The 20,963-nt window shown below is 41.2% G+C and overlaps 1 protein-coding gene across 1 annotated transcript; it reads right to left on the reverse strand.

Moving 5' to 3' along the window:
- Window positions 1-17,534: 17,534 nt before the first annotated feature.
- Window positions 17,535-20,273, reverse strand: LOC136515345 (transcription factor MYB1R1-like). The gene is made up of 4 exons (XM_066508964.1): window positions 20,182-20,273; window positions 19,843-20,034; window positions 18,886-19,390; window positions 17,535-17,801 (listed from the first exon to the last, which is right to left on the reverse strand). The coding sequence occupies exons 1-4, from the start codon at window positions 20,271-20,273 to the stop codon at window positions 17,535-17,537; spliced, it is 1,056 nt and encodes a 351-aa protein (XP_066365061.1).
- Window positions 20,274-20,963: the final 690 nt, after the last annotated feature.

The following is a 20,963-nucleotide window of genomic DNA, read 5'->3' on the forward strand; positions in this document are numbered from 1 at the left end:
CCAGGAATTAAATGACTTTCAAACTCCCCAAAATCCATTCTAGCTATTTACATCCATTTCATATTGGCAAGTAGCAAATCCAGTTTGAGGGATGGCACTCTAGCGAATCTAGTTTGCAAATAATGGTGGAATAACAAAAATCTCAGATTTACACGATGCAGAAATGTCCTATATGTTATCCATTTTTCTAATTTCTGGGTTAGCCCAACAAACAATGTAACCCCATTGTCCAAGGCCCAATAGGTAGCCCAACTAGCCTAGCATTGTCGCCCACCCTAACCTATTAGCGTTGCCCCCTTACACTAGGCGTCGCACTCTGTCGCTCGCTCCACACATGCTGTAACCCCTATCATCGCTGTTGCCCATTGCTTAAGGCCCCTAGCTCCGCTTGAGGTCGACTTTGAGTTGGGAAAGAACCACAATTGTCCTAGAAATCCTAAATCTCGTCTTCTCCCTCGCTCTTGTTTTGGATTCTAGATCTCAAAAAGCTCATCCCTGACCTGGCTCCAAAATTTCCATGGATGACAATGAGCCACTTTGTGCGGTCTCGCCCCTCCACGTCGCCCTCTCCCCTTTGAGAGGCTGACATGGGGACCTTGCTTGGATTTGAACTCTCTCTGACATGGGGGAGTCCCGTGATCTCTCATGGGGGCCTCGGGCATCCATCTCACCGATGGTGCGCCTCTCCCCCCCCCCGGGGGTCATCGAGGATGACAATGTCACCTCCACCAACATCCTATCCCCTCTTTTCAATCATGCCCTCTAATCTTTCCACTCAAAACAATCGATTTAGATCTTGTGTACAAATCTAAAAGCAACTCTAGAAATACATATTAAAGAAGAAAGAGGTTAAAAGACAACCTTCTATTGACAAATGGGTGATTAGCAACCCTAAAATAGTGGCTATGAAAGCATAACATTAGTAATTACAAGCTTCTATCAATAATAGATAAAAGTGTATTAAACATCAAATATGAAGATATCTATAGTATTCCCAAAGCCAATATTATTAAGGTGAGGCGCCAAACCATGCACCAAGGGTGTGATTGGTTTCGAGGATGAGGAGAGCCTGGCTCGCTCCTACAAGCCAAACCAAGCTGGGCAGACTTACTACATGTAGTACCTTAATGTGTGGTTGATAGAATGAATACATGCAGGATGAACAAAACAATTGTTTTTGGTTGTCGGCTCATTTAGTCTACTACTAGAGTTGAAAATGAATGTGTTAAATCATGTCCCGACCTAAACCGCTTTCTATATTTCACCTATTTGTTTCCATGTCGAAAAAAAATCCAAAAATGAGACGGGATACGGGTAGCCAGTATCAGAACAGAAATGGAATGGGCTCTATCCCACCCGTATTTACATCATGCGGAAATGTCCTATATGTTACCGTTTTTCTTATTTTTGGGTTAGCCCAACAAACAATGTACCCCATCATCCAAGGCCCAATACACTACTAGAAATATCCACTTCTATGACGAATAGATTTTGTCACTAAAGGAACCAAATTTGTCAAAATTTCAATTTTATGACGAATTTATGACGAAAAATGATTCATCATAGAAGTCACATCACCCTTGCACATCTATGATGAATCTGACAAAATCATCATAGAAGTGTCTTGATCTATGATGAAAAATAGACCGTCATAGAATTGTTTTGGCATGCATGGCAGGGAGCTGCCACGCTGGTGGGCGCTTCCATTGGAGATGCTTTCCACATGTACATGCTATAGCCCAAGTGTACATGGTATAGCCAGTTGCATTAGAGATGGTTCAGGTACGTGTGACCTTCTTATTGCACAATGTGGCAATCTTTAGTTCTTGCACGTATTAGGTTCTGACTAGACCAAGTGTCAGGTCCCTATTATTCCACACGTCAGTTTGATATTGGCACACATGTCATATTGCAGTTGGATCACATGTCACTTCTTCATTGGACCATGTGTCATATTTTTATTGGTCCACGTGGCCATTTCTTATTCGACCATGTGCCACGGCACTGTCTATCCACGTTTTGTATTTGTATTCGGCCATGTGGCTTCATGACTTCCTTCCACGTGTCGGATTTTATTAGCCCACATGTCGAGTCCTGGCTATTGCGCGTGTCATGCACTGGTTCATCCACGTGTTGCATTTTTATTTGATCACATGGCATGTCCTAGTTCTACCGTGTGGATGCCAATGAAGTATTTTTTTTCTTCAACCTGTAGCGTGTCTACCGTACCGCAGTCTGGATTACATTTCGACAAGCTTCTTTTGTTGGTGAGTGAGCACCGTTAACGTGCAGCCTTCGCTGCACACAGTAGTGTGAATGAAAAGTAAATCCATTAAAGTTGCTCAAAGCAGAGTTAAATGTCAAGAGGGGATACCCATACATACATTTAGCCTATCCATAAATCTTGTGCAATAGACAGCACCGGGCCTCTGCCCATTGTATTGTTTCCAATACGTCAAAATTGGTACTTCATGCCTGACTACTACACCTACCTCTAAGGCAAACTTGGCAGCTTGCACTGGATCATGTGGCCTTCTGTTCCCCTCGGCAACAGAGATGCGCATCCTCAATCCCCCTAGTGATTTGCTCATTTTATCAAGCATAATTCCAAGAGTTTGAGGCCTCGGCTTCCTCGCTCTTCTCGGCAATGGTACTACACAATTTTCATACATTTAGATTGTTAGAAAAGTTACATGGATATCAAATAGCTAGTGCAAATTGATTGATAGACATCTATAAGGTAAGACCAACCTTGGTAAATTTCATCATTCTGTGGGTGGGTGGAAATGGGAGTTTGCTGAGAGGGCTCCTCTTCAGCAGGACTATAATCATCTATCCTTGAGGAGTCTCTCTCAGGGCTAGGTAGGGTGCCATCCCAACCAATGTCTCTAGTCAATTCATGAACTTGGAATTGATCCCTGGGTCTAGATGTCGGTCGTGATGGAGAATTATGTTCACCTACTACTGCTACCTCTAACCTTTTGCCAGCGGTAGACCTCCGAGTACAAACTCCATGAGTAGCCTGTTCTGGTGGTGTTGACCTCACTCGCTTGGAGGGCCTTGACCTAGGACTCATGGCAGTGCTGCTGTTTGTCTTGCTGACAGAGCCTCCTCTATGGCTTCTTTGACCCGGACACAAAAATTGGAGATACAAACTTAAGCAGCAAGCATGTATAAATTCTATTGCTATATAAACAGTAAAGCATTGCATGGCTACCTACCTCCCCTCCCCCTCCAAACTAAATACAAGATAGAACAAGCACCTCAATTGATAGGGGCACTGGCTCATCTTCTAAATCTGAATCTATTTCATCTGTATCATCAAATCCCTCAACTACCTCACCTGGTTCAGGGATATATTCCAAATCTTCACCGTGTCTACCCTTTGTGCTTGAATTTTTTTGCCTTTTGAGACACATGTTTTGGGCCCATACGTATTCTAAGTTCTTCCATCTTTCTATGATTCCTTGTAGTTAGTGGTTGTTCATCTAGATTACAAAGGCATTTATTAACTAAAGCTTCTACAGAATGTCAACACAACAGAGCAAAAGTATACAAATAAGCGCCTAACTAGTAACTATAGCTTATACATAAGTCATTAATCTAATAAAGCACATGTTAGCTACACTCAACTATAGGAAATATGTAACCCCTTCGCTATCTACATATCCTTGGTTCAGCCACTACAGTAGAGCACACATCATAAAAGGAATTTGGGCACCTCTTCCTCCGTGTTCCCTGGCTTTGCTTTGTAGTCGGCACCGCCGTCTTGTCATCGCGGTCAAGGAGCTAGTGCGGCTGGTGTTGATGAAATGGTACCAGATCTAGCTTTGGCTAGGGATCATATCTGGTCGGTCGTGATAGGTGCCGAGCTAGGTAGGGGATCCAGATCCGGCTTGTACCGTCGTTGAGGTAGTCCTTTCGCCGTTAGCTGGTTGACCTGCTATCGATGAATCGAAGGGGATCCGGCTTTGGCTAGGGTTTGGAAATGTATGAGAGAGGGTGCAGCTCAAGAGTGGAGAGGGAGTTGAGCTACTATTCTGATGGAGCCTAGGGTCTAGAATAGGGTGGTAGAGGGGGCAGCTGGAGAGTGGAGAGGGAGGCCATGGGACTAGGATTTAGAGCTAGAGGAGAGACGGTGCAGTTGGAGAATGGAGATGGAGGCGAAGATGGCGACACTTTGCGCTTTTATGTGGCCATCACATTACCACAAATGCCCTTGTCTGAAATCGATGGCGTGGTAAACCTATTTTCTGCGCGGATGGCAAAAGAGAGACATCTAATTTTTGGTGCGTGTTGGCGGGACTGCTCGGTAGGGTGTGAGATCAAATTTTTGGGGTGTCTTGGCTGGACTGCTCGGTGCGGTGCTCAATGGAGACCAGAATTTATTCCATGTTTTAATAGGAAATGATTACGATAAAATGTTATACTTGCCTAATATTCGTCTTTTCATTTTTTTTCTCTTGTGCACCTGTTTATATATCCATTCAGTTAGTTGTTGCATTTTTGTTTTTTTCATAATATAAATAAATATAAAACTAAAAGAGGATGATAATAAACAATTAAAAGATCCATGAATTTGACACCTAAAAATTACCAAAAAAGAAAAAAATAAACCTGCTCGTTGTAGCTTATTGCGCTGCAACTAGTGATTTTTTTGTGTGTGACTACATCTGTGGTTGTTTGAACTAAGGCCTATAATTAGGAAGCAAGGGAAAGGCACGCCTAGGGATGGAAAACCCTAAAAAAACTAAATGGGTTAGTCAAATGATATCCCCATGGATTTTCCACCCTGGAAAAAGTAGTCATGGATTCTAAGGTGCTTTGTGTTTCCAGAGAAACGAAAAAAAATTAAAGCATCCTCCTCCTGGCTAGCGCTCTTGCGATTTGCCAACTCGCCAGTACTCCAGATAGTCCTTCTCGTTGGAGTCACAATCGGTGCTGTACTTTCCATCGCTCGAGTACGTCCCTATTGTTTGTGAGCCTCGAGCCGGTCTCCAATGCTGTCTTAGTGAAGTTGAATGTGGACGACAACATCTTGCACGCCCGCCTCGACCCTTGATCCGTGGGACGTATTAGTAGTACAAGTCATGACTAGGTTTGGTCTATGGGACGACCGTATATGAAGTCTTATTTGCATGCATATCTATGTTAACTTTTGTTGAACTTTGTATTAGAACGGTTAAACTCTGTGGAGTGTGGTGTAGCTCAGGTCCTTTGGTTATTTGGTAACTGGTTATACTAACGATGTTTGCCCTTTCTGATCGGAGGACGTGGGTCTATAGATGTTGAAATTTTCTGGTCCCTAAGATAGTCCGACCCTACAAAATATAAACGATCCAGATCACTACAAAATACAGGGACCATCCAACTAGTCCATAAAACCTTACTATCAGAGGCTAGCAACTAGTTCTAATATATAGAACCCAACAATTAGTTCAGGATACAAACAGGTATGGACTAATAACACATTTAATTGGCTGATTTTTAGTTGACTATTTTTTAGCCATGGCTAACTAGTCGCAGTCCATCCAAACAGGGTCTAAGACAGTTCGATACTAAAGAAATCATAACAGGTCAGATCATAGTTTTGATGAAACAACAAAATACAGATCGTGTCAAGTCTAGCGCCGTATATGTGGGGTTGTGGGCATGTAGCCGTGCATGCGGGTCATGGGGAGGTCCACGACCCATGAACTATATAACAACAGAGACAAGGGGCGAGAGGAAAGCTCTCCAAGGCTCCTGCTTCAGTTCTATCCCAAAGTTGTTGTCCTCCACCCTACTACTAGGCATCTTTGTTCTTCCTTTTTTTCTGCATATTGTTTTTTTACATAGATTATGGATAACTATGATCATTCTTGGGACATGTTTGTGTATCGCTATGTCTTCCACGAGCTTCGTGTTTGCCATGGTCTACAAACAAGGGTTGTAGTGCATTCTAACTTTTACAGTAGGTGGAATATTGCTTTTGTAGTTGTTCATCAAGTTCTTGGGCATCGAAACTACTGTCTTACTGAAGATCATCTAGGATCCTATGTGTTTGTTGTGATTCGTTCAAATGCAGATCTCTAGACTTTGCTTTCATACCGCTATGAGTTACATGGTGCAGAAGTATTTTCTCATCGTATCCGTTATCTTATAATCCATTCGAATGATCTAGAGATTGGTGGAGTTCATCTAGATGAGCAGTAGCAACATGGTCAGATGATGTTAACACTTAGTATCTATGGCATTAGAGATATGCTCTTGTTCTCTGTTTCTAAAATAGGTGTGATGTTCAAGTATCTCATAACTGATGTTTTGATTTGTGTTTTCAATGTTCGCTAGAGACAATTGTGATGTTCTTTAGTTTATCTTGTTGTAATAATATCTATGTAAATGGACTTTTGTTGAACATTGTATTAGGTAGGTTAAACTCTATTGACCAAATATATATAGAGAAGCACAATATTGATGAAATGATGTTTACCTATTTCTTGTAAATCAAATGCACGCCTCATAGTTCGAGTCATGTAAATTTGACCAGACCGGACATTTTACTCTGCTACTGAGCTCTGACTAGAACTTTTGCTAGATCGGCTGTGCTACAAAGAACATTTGCACTGGCTGTGGCTACATGCATGAAGTACTAGTAAGGTAGTTGGATTTGAAGCGGCATCTTCAGCCATAGTCGAGCGAGTGCAGACGATCAGGACCTATGAAACCATGTAGCCATCTCTAGCTAGTGTTGCTCTATAAAACCAAGCAAGAGAAATTCTTACCGAAGCAAGAGCAACTCGTCTTCACTCTTTAGTCTGCCCCTTGACTACTGTCAATGCTTGGAGTGAAATAACTGTAGAGGCTTTCCTCATGCATTAAATTCACTTCTCGCAACCGCGCAAGGGTTGCTTTGTGTTTACACCAAAAATTAGGAAGGAGAACATGAGAACTCAAAGCTTCTAAGATTGTGTCATCAAGGAATCAATTGCATAAGGATCAATATCATCTGGTTCAGATGCGGTCCTGGAATCGGCTCTCTTCGGATGATGTCAGCAGATAACGTCAATAAGCTACGGTTGGCGTCGGAAGAAACATGTCGGACTCTACAAAAAAGGAAAGATTAGGGTCCAAGTTATCTTAAGTTAGGAATGTTTTCTCTTATACTAAAAAAATTATAATAAGTCATATTTAAGTAGGATTCACGCTTAGGTTCTAGATATAAATATTGGACCCCGGCTATTGTAAAAGGATCCAATCAATCAATACAAATTACTTTTTCAGCTTCACGCCAACCCTTAGGAGTAGGAGTAGTGTAGATCTCGGCGAGTTCTTCAACAAGCAGGGCTGCATCGGTTCGGCCGACCTCCGGCTTATCTGTAAATACCGTCATGGCTTATACCTCTCTTTGAAAGGCTGCATCGGTTCGGCCAACCTCTTACGAGCTCTAGTATAAGCTAGTTATCGATCCTTATCTAGTTCAAGTACGGCTGCATAGGTTAAGATTGACCTCCACTGCTTGAATTAGATTAAGGTCAAGTTATCGGCTCTATCTAAGGGTGGCGTCCTTTGGGTAGATTTATTAAGTTATCGATCTTGCTGGTGTTCTTACTGTGATTAGTTTCAGCAATATCAACCTGCCCGATCGAGATCGATCTAGATCGGCCTCACATCTTTTTAGTTCATCGTTTATTTTGTTACATTGCGATGGTTCTTACTTTAAACGACGGATTATGTTTCACCGGTTGTTCTACTTCGATCTTGATCGTGCATAGTATGCGGTTAGGGCATGTCTGATCTTGAGAAGGTTTACTAGCTAGTTGAATCTGGTCTATAGCTCGCTATTATGGATGTAACGATCTGGTCGATCCCTACTGTTAGTACTTTAGATCGGAGGACGCTAGTTGGTAGATTTGCTTTCGACCAGGCATGACTCTGGCTGTTTGCTATGCCTGCATCGGCTAAATAGCCGATTGCCTGTACTTTAACGCTTACGGTGTGCCTTCATGATTTCTATTTAATGTGAATAGATTTGTTTATTTTAAAGGTTTGATTTGTTGTCTTTATCATGGCTGTTATTGATCTAGTCGAACCCCACTGTTAAGGATAACAAGTTAGGTCTGATGAGTTTATAGATATGTCCATGTTAAATAGTCGATTGTTCACATGTTGTAATCTCTTTTCTACCTGAATCGGCTATTTCAGCCGATTCGCCTGTGCTTTCACATATGTAGCATGTCTTTCAGAAACCTGTCAATATATAGGTAGTTTTATGGATTCTTTGGCTTTAGTTTGTTGTAATCATCATAGTTGCATCGATCCGGTCGAACCTCACTATTGATGGTAACAGATTAGATTTAGAGCGTTTGCGGATCCATTCGTACTAGACAGTCGATTTGTTCGCATGTTACATCCTTTCTCGTTGAACTTATCGGCTTAATGCTTTGCACTAGTTATATTTATCTAGCTGATGATGTTACTTATATCTGGGCACATTACATTTGTTACAATAAAATCAATCATGACCCACGAGTGTTACAGTCCTTAACAGTCGATTTCTTCTTGTATCGACTATTTAGTTGATTTTCTCGTCTGGCTGCTCTCGAAGCGGCACACTTGGAATTGTCTAGGCAAAATCGGCATGTTCCACCTTAAATAACTGATAAATTTTCTCTCCTTGTCAATTTGCAGGTCAAATAGACTGGCACGCCCTTGAGAAATTCACAGGATCGGCTGGTCCAGCAACGTGGGGATAAAATTGAGAAGGACACCAGGCGTGCGAGTTGGTCGCTGCCAGCCTGCCATGCTGAGCGGCCATCGGGCCAAGTGGGCTGTTGGGCCAAGCGTAGGGAGAGGAGGGAGGAGAAATTAGCCCAAAATAGATTATGTATTTTTATGACTACTCTTGTGATTCCCAAAAAAATGGGGATTTTAAGTGATTTAATTTGAATTCTAGAGAGGTGTCTGGGTTGGAGATTCAAGGTAAATATTTTTGGTGCCACCAATAAATTCTAGAAATCACATCAGCACAGAAAAATGCATATGGTGAATTTTACTGCAAGTTTTTTGGAAAAAGTTTTTCAAAACAATTTTGTAGAAAATAAGCTAACCAAGTTTTAATTTATTGTAAAATTTAAAAAATTCAAAATTTTAGTGAATTTTAGTATAAGAAAAAACACAGGGTGTTACAACTTGGTCCTATGGTCGGCATTCTGTATTTGATTTTTCGTATACCGACCATGTTCGACATAATTCCGCTCGATTTGGTTCGTTTTCAAAATTCTTCATGTTTCACGTTCGTTTTCGTGTCTACCTTTACCGCTTTCGCTTTTGTTTTCGTATCCAAATGTAGAAGCATAAAACGGTTGACTTTCCGACCATTTTCATCCTTGGCCACCAGGACACGGTACGTCAAGCAGGGGATGAGGCTGCGAGGCACACGACTGGCGTGCTACGTGCTCGTAGCCTTGCCCTTGCCGATCACACGTTCCAACAGCTTTTTTAGGGGAGCACGTTCAAACAGCTTTTTTGTGCAAAGCATCACCCTTTTTTATTTATCATGATAACTGGTGCAACTCCATCAGGTGGAGCAACAAACCAAACATATCTTCCTACCGATGAGTTTACAGAGCTCCTGGCCTAACAATGAGCATCAACATTAGAGCGTATGCCTTCATGAACATACTCCACTCTTATGAAGCTTTTCGTCCGGGATTTAATTTCCAAGACGATTGGCCGTACCTCCCAAAAACCTCATTATAAATACTTCTTTCGCTTGCCACTCGTTCAAACAGCTACGCATGTCAATTGAGCAATTCGGGCCTAAACAAACAGCACCGTGGCGGAAGCCGCCGCTGCCACAGCCCACAACACGTGGGGCACGTGGAGGCCAAGCTGCAGGACGAGCGCGCCGCGGCGCTTTGCCGGCCTAGGCCCACGTTGCGGCCTGGGTGGCTACGCGCGCGCGCGTGCCGAGTTGGGCCGGGCCATTTTGATGGTTGGGCCACAGCGCAGTAAAAGTTTAAGCCATTTTCTTTTTCTAATTTTTCCAGTGAAAATGGCTCCAAGAAAATTGGAAAAGAGATTTTTTCTGTGGGTAAAATTCAACAATTATGTTCATAGTTCCGCTGCAAAGTTAAATGTTTATTGTCTTCTAATTTAAAGAGCAGTTATAATTATTCAGTAAATGATGAAAAGTTTATCCTCTAGTTAAAATTGGAACCAAAGAGAAGAATTTTTTTTAATTGGAGGAATAGTCGGTTTATAGATAAGATGAATTATAATATTGTTATTTTCTGACCAACGTTGATGATAACAATATTATAAGTTCATTTATGAATTTAAGCTTAAAGTTAAATTATGGTATTGTTATTTTCTGACCAACGTTGATGATAACAATATTATAACTATATGAGTTTTATGTTTAAAGTTTAAATCTCTGATGAATTTTGCATCAAAGTGACCAATTTTTTAGAGAAAAGATAAAGATCAAGGAATGCTCTTAAACTAGAGAAAGTATTTTCATGTTTCCGCTGCAATGAAATTGATTGTCTTCTAATTAAATTCGAATCAATGGGAGAATTTAATTTTGAGGAGCAGTTCTATGTTTTCGAGATTATTGAATTTCTATACGTTAATTCCATTTCTGCCCAATGGTGATGTGGAATTAATGTAGAAGAATAATGTTTTATTCTATTTCTACCCAACGGTGATATAGAATAGAACATAAAGTTTTCAAAGTTTAATGAGCATTATTGTTGAATATTTTTCAGACAAAAGACCTCCATGCTTTCATTCTTGAAGGCAGAAAGAGAAATGAGCTGGGTACTTGTGACTCAGATGATGAAATGCCTAAGGGCAAGTTATGTATGAAAGAATGCCATTGGTTAAGGGACTGTGTTCTCTTTAAAGAATGGCTTCAAAAGAAAAGAATTCTAGGATATTGATCAAGAAATGGCTTCAAAAGAAAAGAATTCTAGGATATTGATCAAGAAAAGAGATAGATCAATGAGAGTCTTTATTGAGAAATGTCTTTTATGTACTCTCTGTGGAGAAGAATTTATTTTCAGTTTCACTTATGAGAGTTGTAAAAGTCATATACATGTTTAATTTGACTAACATTGAATTAAACATGTGTGTTAAAAGAATATTCGGATTTATTTCTGAATTTGATGATTGAACACGAGCCAATCCTGGCAATTATGTCCGTTCAAAGGAATATCTCGCATGGCGGGAAAAAGTTTGTGATAGTACCCGCATGGCGGGAAAAGTTTGAGAAAATACCCGCATGGCAGGGTAAAGTTGGCATAGTACATATGTTAACCAATCCTGCATGGCGGGAGAGTTTGGCATAGTACTTATCCCGCATGGCGGGAGAAGGATATGATGACTCATGTGCTCTAAGTGTATTCCGCACATGGAGAGAAGTTTGCGGTAGCTCTTATGCTATCCTAGAATTGATCGTACACTCTGATTGTGTCAAGGTCGTTAAGTACTCAATGAGTTTAAGAACAAAAGAAAGTTACATGTGAACCAAAAGATAAAAATGATATGCAAGCGTGACTTGCAGAAGTATTGAAAATAATAGACTATGTTGAGTTTTGAAGTGAAATGAGGGAAATGTACTCCCATACGAATTTTGTTTGCATGATGTAATCATGTGGATGAAGTAAGTAATCAAAGTTTTCTCATTCACAAGAGTTCAGAATGTTTTGAAATTGTGGTAGAAAAGTTCATACCATATTTCGAGGGGGAGAAATGTAAGATTAATTAAGAAAGACAATTAAGAAAGATACTTCCCCATACTTCAGATAATGCAATGCATACTATGCATTGAAGGTAAAAGTGATCTATAAAAGATGAATGCGATCGTTGAGGGAGTAAGACGGTCATAATAACGATACCCCTAAAGTAAAGAAATAGCTAAATTCCTGGACCTTTTACAGTTCTGATAGAAAGATAGCATAGTCGGCTAGTATTTATACTGGACGAGTTCAGAGTTATCAAGGCGGTGCTAAACGCACCATATGAGTTTTTAGCAGATTAAACCAAAAATAAGAAATTTGAAGATACACCATCTTTACAGAAGATGAAGTAATCTGGGGGAGCTTGGTATGTAGATACCTAAAGCTTGAATAGAAGTGGGATTATATATCCACTACAATGTTTTAGAGCAATAAATTGCTTAATACATGTTGATGTTGTATGACATATACAACACCTGACGTTAGCTCTTAAAGAAGATGAATAAGTAAACAAGGATCTTGTGATACAGGAGGCTATAGAACATTTGCCTTTTGGCAATAAAGAGCAACAATAGCCCCATATGAAAGAAGTGCCATGAGGCTCTAGTAGGTCTCAAAGAATAAGAAAATCAGATATTTCTGGTGACTAAGTAGTCAATGTTAAGAAAGAAATTCAAATAGAGGGTAATTCCACCTCATTTGAAAAGGCCACGAGAGGCGTTCACACGTCTAAATGACAAGAAGTAAAGAAAGATGAAATAAAATCGATAAATACCAACGATGTTTGGGACTTAGAAGAAATTCCCAATAGATCCAAAACAGTAGGCTGTAATGGGTCTACAAGACAAAGATGACTCCAAAGGGAATATAGAAAGATATCAAAAGAGAATATTGAAAGCTATAAAGCGCCACTTGTGGTGAAATAATTTACACAAAGAGAAGGAATAGATTATAATCAGCATGCAAGGATTCTTTTAGAATCATAATGGTGTTAGTGGCACATTACGATTTACAGTTACATTAGAAAGATATAAAGACACTTTCCTCAACGAGGATTTGTATGGAAAAGTTTATATGGCATAACTCAAAAGGTTTTGTCATGGAAGGAAAAGAATGTAAGGGATATTGCCTGAAGAAATTCATTTATGGATTAAAGCAAGCTTCAAGACAGTGGTACTTGAAGTTTGACAGTACAATAAGAAAGTTTGGGTTTTAAAGAGAATGTAGAGGACAATTGCATTTATGCAAAGTTTTAAACATGGGAAATTCATTTTCCTAATCCTGCATGTGGGTAGCACCTTGCTCGCTAGTAGAAGTGTTAATCTACTGTTGGAGAAGAAGCAGTTCTTGTCCTCAAGTTTCAATGAGAATGGTCTTGGTAAAGCGTCATTCGTTCCAGAAATTGGAACTTACCGAGACAAAAGGAAAAAGAGGTATTAGAACTATCTCAAGTGTATACTTAGAGAATATTCTAAAGAAATAAAGTATATATGTGAATATACCTGCGCCTGTTCCTATAGTCTAGGGTAATAGTTTTCGGAACTTTCAGTGTTCCAAGAACGAATGTGAGATCGATCGAAAGGACGTCCTATATGCTTCAGCTGTTGGAAGCTTAATAAGTGCTTATAAGTAAGAACTTACCCTGACATAGTTCATGTATCCGGGATGTTTTAGCAGAAGTCCAGTCCAGATATAGATCACTAGAATGGAGTTAAGAATATTTTGCAATTGTGCAAAGATTTATAGGCTTCATGGTGAGTAAGAAAGAATAAGTACTCTCAAATAGTTATGGGTACAAATATTAAATTTTGGCATGATGTTTAGTGAAACCCACATAGTAGCTAACACTTGCAGTTAGAGTTTTATTGTGGAAAAGCTCCAAAGAAACAGTTGTGGTGTCATCATAGATGTATACCCACAGTAAAGCTTGTTATGAGGCTTAAGGACAGACGAAATGGTTAAAAGAACTTACACCTGGAATTGATAATGGTATACAACAGCAATAACCATTTAAGTAGTTCGCTCCTATAACAACGGGTCTAGTGTGCTACCAAACACATTGACGTTAAAGTTATATGTTGTGAAGGAGAAAGTCCGGAATCATACTAAAAGTATTGAACATAAAAGTAACAAGCAAGTGCTTGCGGATCCACGTACAAAAGGCTGACCACCCAGTGTGTTTAGAGAACACACGGTCGACATGGGTTTATAGTATAGCCTATGATTTCCGGACAATAAAGGGCCCAAAGTTAAAGAATCTGTTTCAGAACAGAGACGTGTATTGTAGCTGTTAAATCTATCGGCGATTGACCATGACGATGAAGTATGCTCTATGCACTAATATGTGATGGAACAAATAAAAGTGAAAGGGATTAAAGTCAAAGTTTAAAGTTAAAGTATGAGTTGAGATCAAGGGGGAGAATGTTGGTTTGATCTCCCAACCATAGTGGCCCAACGGCCACTTGGGCCTTGACCTCGCGCCCTGATCGAGGGCGCCCAGTCCATCTATAGCTGGCGGGCCCCCGTCACACTGCGCATTAAATAGAGGTGAGGGCCGGCGGCTCTCTGTACGAGGTTCGCCTGAGCCGTACGCCCCACCTAGAAACCCTACTCCGATCTAACAGAGGGGCGCAGCCAGTGACGGGAAGCACCGCCGCCGGCACTGCACTGCGCCACCACGGTCTTCACTGCGTCGCTCTCTCTTCTCCGACCGTCGCTGCCTAGCGCAGAACTTCACCGATGAACCTGATGGCCGGATCCCCTACTCAATGGATGGTCAGTGACTAACCCTAGCTCTTCCTCTCCCTCTCTGTCCCTCTCCGTTCACACCATTACTACAAGAAACCTAATGAAACTCCACTGGATCCACTCCTAGATGGTCCCAAAGTATCTAACAAAACTCTCTTTAAGGTGTTAGATGGATGCGCACGACCATGTATAGTTCATGTAAGGATTGTTCCTTCTGATTTTTTTTCTTGATATTTCTGTACATGGCTATGCACGTGTGGTGATGACGTGGCGGGACCACGACCAGTCCAGCTATGCACGTACGTTGACACGTGGGTCATATGCGTGCAGTGTATATGTGTCCTGGCAGCATGTTTACGCTGCGGGGAATATGTACATGGGGGTGCGCGTTGCGCGTTGGGTAATATGTTGTATCATGTATCATCGATCAGTGATAGGGCCGTTAGTTATGTTGGTACAACAATGGCCTGGCTCCCTGTGTTGGCCCAGCAATAAGAGCCTGATTGGTTACTCGTACAAGACTTGCATTGCACTGAGAGTTATCGAGCATAGGCTACGCCCGTAGTAATCTATACGTGTTTGGTTGTACTGCACGTCTGATTTTGGCATGGGCATTTCATCCGAACATCCTCCCTGCATGAGCTTCCCGCTGGCTAGAGCGACATCGACGACGTACGTACTCCGCAGGAAACGTTGACGCCAAGATGGTTGTCGTTGTTGACGTCGGAGAACTCCATGTCATGTCCAGCACGTACCGTGGCCGAACACCCAGCTGGTCTCGTCATTTGTGAGCTGCTGCAGCCTGCAGGAGGCCGGAGGAGGTGGGCACGGCCACACGCTGGTAGTCACGTGGTTCTAACGTGCGAAGCCGGCGAACTCAGGCGTGCTATGCTTACAGGTCTATTCGGCTGGTATTAAAGTCGGCTGAAACTGTTTTGTTATGAGAAAAATACTATAGATTTTATCAGATAAGCCGGTTGATAAGTTCAGCGAAAAGCCTATAGCTTCCGGCTGCAATAATCTACGCCGAATCCTAGCGTGTGCCAGCCATAGGGAGTAGCTCGTTGGTGAGGCGCGTGCTTGATGTTGCTGCCACAGACAGCTGCCAGCGGAAGCCGCTGCCACAGCCCACAACGCGTGGGGCCACGATTCCATTCCCCGGCAGTCGCGCACGGCCGCCGGAGTCAATGGGCCTGAGAGCCCACCTCTATTTCCCGATGCGCTATTGTTCGGCCGACGCGGGCGATGGTTGCCGCTAGCGGGCCGTTGGACGCCGAGTAGCAGAGTGGGCTCGACTGCTGGAAGATGGGCAGGGCCGGTGGACACGACGGAGACTCTTTGCCGTCGCCGGCTCGCCGTTGGCCATGCCCGCTGCTCACATGGTGTTCTGTTCGATAAAATGCCATCGTGATAAGCGCCGTTTCTTTCTCAGTCCTTTTCATTCGTGGCATACCCTTCTGTATGCCAATCTGCATTTTGTTAACTGTGGAGAGTGGAGACACAAGATATTCTCTAGGCATTGCTGCTGCTCCCTGCACCATGTATGCTAATCTACCTTTCAAAAAAAAAAACCTACCTTCAGCGTACTACGTATTTACTAATGTATATAATTTATACATATGTCAAACATAAAGGATGGATGTCTTACATCTAAAATGAATAACTTCTGAGACGATTAATGAAGGCACAAGTGCTGGTGATTGCACATACAATATATTTAGGCCGCGTTTAGTTCAGGCCAGAGTTGGCGCCGCCTGAATGCAAGCGCACTGTAGCGTACTGTAGTATTTCGTTTGTATTTGGTAATAATTGTCCAAACATTGACTAATTAGGCTCAAAACGTTCGTCTCGCAAAGTACAATCAAACTGTGCAATTAGTTTTTGATTTCGTCTATATTTAGTACTTCATGCATATACCGCAAGTTTGATATGACGGAAAATCTTCTTTTTGCATAGTGCAAAATTCAGGAAATTGGGAGAACTAAACGTGGCCTTACTTATCATTGTCCTGCAGTGCAATACACGCTTTATACATGTGAGAGTAGTAGAGCATGGAATATATTTTTTCCCATAGATTAAGATAAGCCATACGATAAAATTACTGGTACAACTCTATAATATACCTGTTGAAGTTTGTATATTAAGATGTATAAAGGTTTAAGTGACCAGCAAAATCACAGTTTTATCATCTCTCTCTCAATCAATCTGCATTCAAATAAACACCAAGAGAACCTATAGACTGTAGTTGCAATATGGACACGTACACACCTATCTTCTTTGCATTTCTAATGAATGTTTGCAATTACAATCATATTAATCACAAACATGGGTCATAGAAATAACCTTCGTGCTTCATCGTACACCGGCCACACTCGCCATAGGGAGGCCGACCACAACCAGGGTAGGCTCAGGGCCGTCTCTTGGAGGACGGCAGGAGGGGGGCCATGAGTGTGTGTGGGTGTCTCTCTCTCTCTCTCTCTCTCTCTCTCTCTCTCTCTCTATATATATATATATATATATATATATATATATATATATATATATATATATATATATATATATATATATATATATATATATATATATATTATAATAAAGTATTGAAGGTTTATATATTCAGCACGATAATCCATGAGAGTTTTGAAGGTCAGCGTCTTTTCCTATTTGATATTGTTCTTAAACATTTTTCATCAAGAAATACCCGAAGGTGGTATTTTACAAAGCACTGAAGTATTATTGTTTTATTTGAGAGAATCGTAATAGTTATTTCATTGTTCTTTTTGTTCTTAGTTGTACTATCGTTGTATCTTTTATGAACAAACATGCGCTGCAAATTAACCTTTTGTACTATATACTTTAATTGTCATATTAAAAGTTTAGTTTAATGGGCCCTTACGATCCCGCTTGCCCAAGAGCCTCTAAAACTATAGAGACAGCCCTGGTAGGCTGCGTCTGCAGTGGAGCTCCTTCGTGTGGGCCTCTGCTCCGCCGTGGCCACGCTTGGCGGGCGCCGCGGTGGCCTCATTGCCTTCGAAGAGGCACCTAAGCGAGCTCTGCCGGCCCTCATAGTTGCCTGAGGCAGGCGGAAGCAAAGACGCTGGTGCCTTTCTGGCCTTCTCTCCTCGCAGAGGCGACCCTGGCACGGCGCGTCACCATTGGAGCGAAGCATGCATGCGGGCGGTGGTTCAGGCAACTGAGTTGCGCGAGCAAGCGGCACTGGGGCAGCGTAGGAGAGCGGCGGGCGGCGGCGTCGGAGAGGGTGTGTGCGGCGTGGGAGACAGCGAGTAGTAGCGCCAGCGCCGATGCGAGCGCGCCATGGGCGGCGGTGGCCTGTGCGAGCGCACAACAGGGCGACGCGGTGGCACAGAAGGGTTACGCGGTGGCTTTGTTTTTTTCTAAGAGAGAAACACGGTGGCTTTGCTTTTTTTTTTTGGTGAGAATCACGCGGTGGCTTTGTTGAAAGGAGAGGGAGCGCTGCATGCCGTATGGGCTTGGCCCAAAACGTTTTGTCATTTACCCCCATTTCTTCCTTAAAGGAATCTTAAAATATGGTTTACTTTAATCATGACCAATAGTATGATTAGTTAGTATGCACAACCAAGTTAAATAATTAGGGACACTATGGACACAAGAAAGAAAGAAAATAATAAGGGTATTATAGACATTTACCATCTTTCACCCCTTCCAGACAAACAGAAGGAGCCGTTTCACCAAACGTTTTTCAGAACGGCTTCAGCTTCTTCAAAGGAGCCACTTTTTCAGAGGAGCCAGAGCCGGAGCTGTTTTTGGAGGAGCCAGAGCCCTGCCAAGATTTCTTTGAAAACCTTATCTTTGATGAAGCGATGAAACTTTTACGAAAAATTATCTCTAACAAAGAAATCAAACTTATTATTGAACTGTTCATTTAGATATAGTTGATATACAGAATAAAGAATAAAGAACAAGAGGACATCAAAAATATGTTTAACGCATACAAACAAATTAAACAAACATAGATATGGCAAGAACACATGATAGTATGTTCTAGCAGTGAAATTGTTTCTATGTAGCCCATACAGAAATAGTACAGCACTTAACACCATGTATTGTCTTCAACCAGCATAGTTTTACATCCACCTTTTGATATTAAATTATAGATAACTCCATCACTAAAACTACAGAAGAGAACTGGTTGTTGTCAACTGATCTCTTGTCTAGGTAAATACTTTGTTGCTCACCATGGTTGCCCCTTGGTGATGTTGTTCAAGGCAACTTGTTGTCCATCAAAGTCATAATAGTTTGTGTTGTAAGCAGCGCCGGCGAAAGAAAGCACCTCCTAGCTAGGTGAAGTATTCTGCACCGTCATTGGAGCTACAGAAGGACTAGTTGTTGTCTGTTGACCTCTAGTCCAAGTGGCTACTTGGTTATTGCTTGCCTGGTTAGCACAAGCGAGGTTGTTCATGGCATCATATTGTCCATCAAACTCATAATAGTTTATGTTGTTAGCACTGCTAGTGAAGGCGAGCGCTTCCCATCCAAGAGAGTTAGTCTGCACCGTAGTTGGATCTATGAATGAACTACCTATTATGTGCTGACCTCTAGTCCAGGTGGCAACTTGTCTACTGCTCTCCTGGCTAGCATGTGCGAGTTTGTTCAAGACAGTGTGTTGTCCCTCAAAGTCATAATAATTTGTGTTGTAAGCACTGCGACCGAAGGCGAGAGCCTCCAAACTAGAAGAGTTCTTTTGCACCCGTGGCTCTATGTCATAGAGGCCAACATCATTGATGGTGAAGCGTTGTTTCCTAGTGGTGCACTCCTTCCTATGGAAATACTTCTGTGCATGGCTGCAGATCTGGATTGGCGTCCTTGTGGGGACAAAGTATCTAGATATGTTCTTCCAGCTACCACGACCAAACACTTCTAGGCCACGGAGGAAATTCCTGCATATATATATGGTTTAGAATTAACAAGTTAGATGATAACATATATCTTGTTCATACGCTCAATATTGATGAAAACAAAATCTCAATGCCTCATGATATGAAATACTATACTTACTCTATCCCTGAATAAATAGATTCATGAAGTTGTCTTAAGTCAAACTTTTTAAACTTTGACTGAATGTCTAGAATAAATTAAGATTTATGGTATCAAATTAGTATCATTAGATTTAGCATAAAATATATTTTCACAAGGTGCTCATTTTATGCCATAGATGTTGTTACTTTTTGCTATAAAGTTAGTTAAACTTAAATTTTTTTGACTGGCACAGATTTCAGGAATTGATTTATTTGGCGACGGAAGGAGTACACCACTAGCTTATTACTTGTACAAAAAATTAACACTAAATATGTAACAAACATTTCAAAAAAACAGAGCAGAAATGAATTACTTGTGCTCATCTTGAGTCCAAGCTATCACTGGGTTTTGCCTCCTTTTCTTAGGAACAATATTCAGCTTGTGCGGTGGTTCCTCTACCATCTTCATGGCCTCCACATCATCTAGTATATAACCATGAAACATGTTGTCCATGTTTGTATCCTCTGTTGGCGTCCCAAAGTTATCATTCACAAGAGCATTGCTCACCACAACTTGTTGGTTGTTGCTCTGCATTGTATTCATCTCATCTACTAGATGAACATATAATTGAATTACCTGATGCTTCTCTTTGCCTGAGAACCTTTCTTGGAGCTCATCAACAATGTCACTTTGCTTCTTGTTTGTGTCATTTGTGTAGGTGTTGTTGGTGTTGTGACTAGCGATGAATGACTTCACCATATCTATTTCGGAGGCGCTCCACACACCATTGAAGTTGGGATCCATGGGTAGTGAGGGTTGAGTACTACACAACAAGTTAATTGATGGAACACAATGCAGGGATAGAGAAAATGGCAAGCACAAGGCCAAGTATTTATAGGCCTTATGGTGAATCTTTTAGTATTGGTTTCAATTTATTGTACAATAAAGTTTTATATATAGTCAAACAAGATTTTTTTTAAATCATAATCCTAAAGATATTTAGCATCTGAATTCATTTCTCAGTGATACACTAATTTTGTAGTTGACGTACTTCAATTGCTCAGATGAATGACCAAGGACACATGACACGTAAAACTAATTCATAGTAACATAATGACTAGTTTCACTAAAGAAATCTAATTTGACAATAAAAGGTCTTTCAACGCAAATCAATATTGGTTGTGCAATTTAGGCTCGTTGGTTAGCTGCTTATTTTTTGAAAACCTAACTTGATCTCGAGGCCATGCTTCAAAGTGTAACTCTTGTTCATAAGCAGACAATGTTTGCGCATCACACATTTTTCACTAAAGTTTGATAAAATGAATGCAATACCAAGGATGTGCATAGGCCATACCACTATTCTCGAGCACACAGGTTGGAAGGACACTAATGTCTCAATTTGCTACTATCAGTTGACTCCATCTCTAGTGGTTACAAAGCGTTGTGTCTGCAATTTTTAATGACATTACTTTATGTATAACCAAATGCCTAATG

This window comes from Miscanthus floridulus, chromosome 17 (assembly GCF_019320115.1).
Source record: "Miscanthus floridulus cultivar M001 chromosome 17, ASM1932011v1, whole genome shotgun sequence".
Lineage (NCBI taxonomy): Eukaryota > Viridiplantae > Streptophyta > Magnoliopsida > Poales > Poaceae > Miscanthus > Miscanthus floridulus.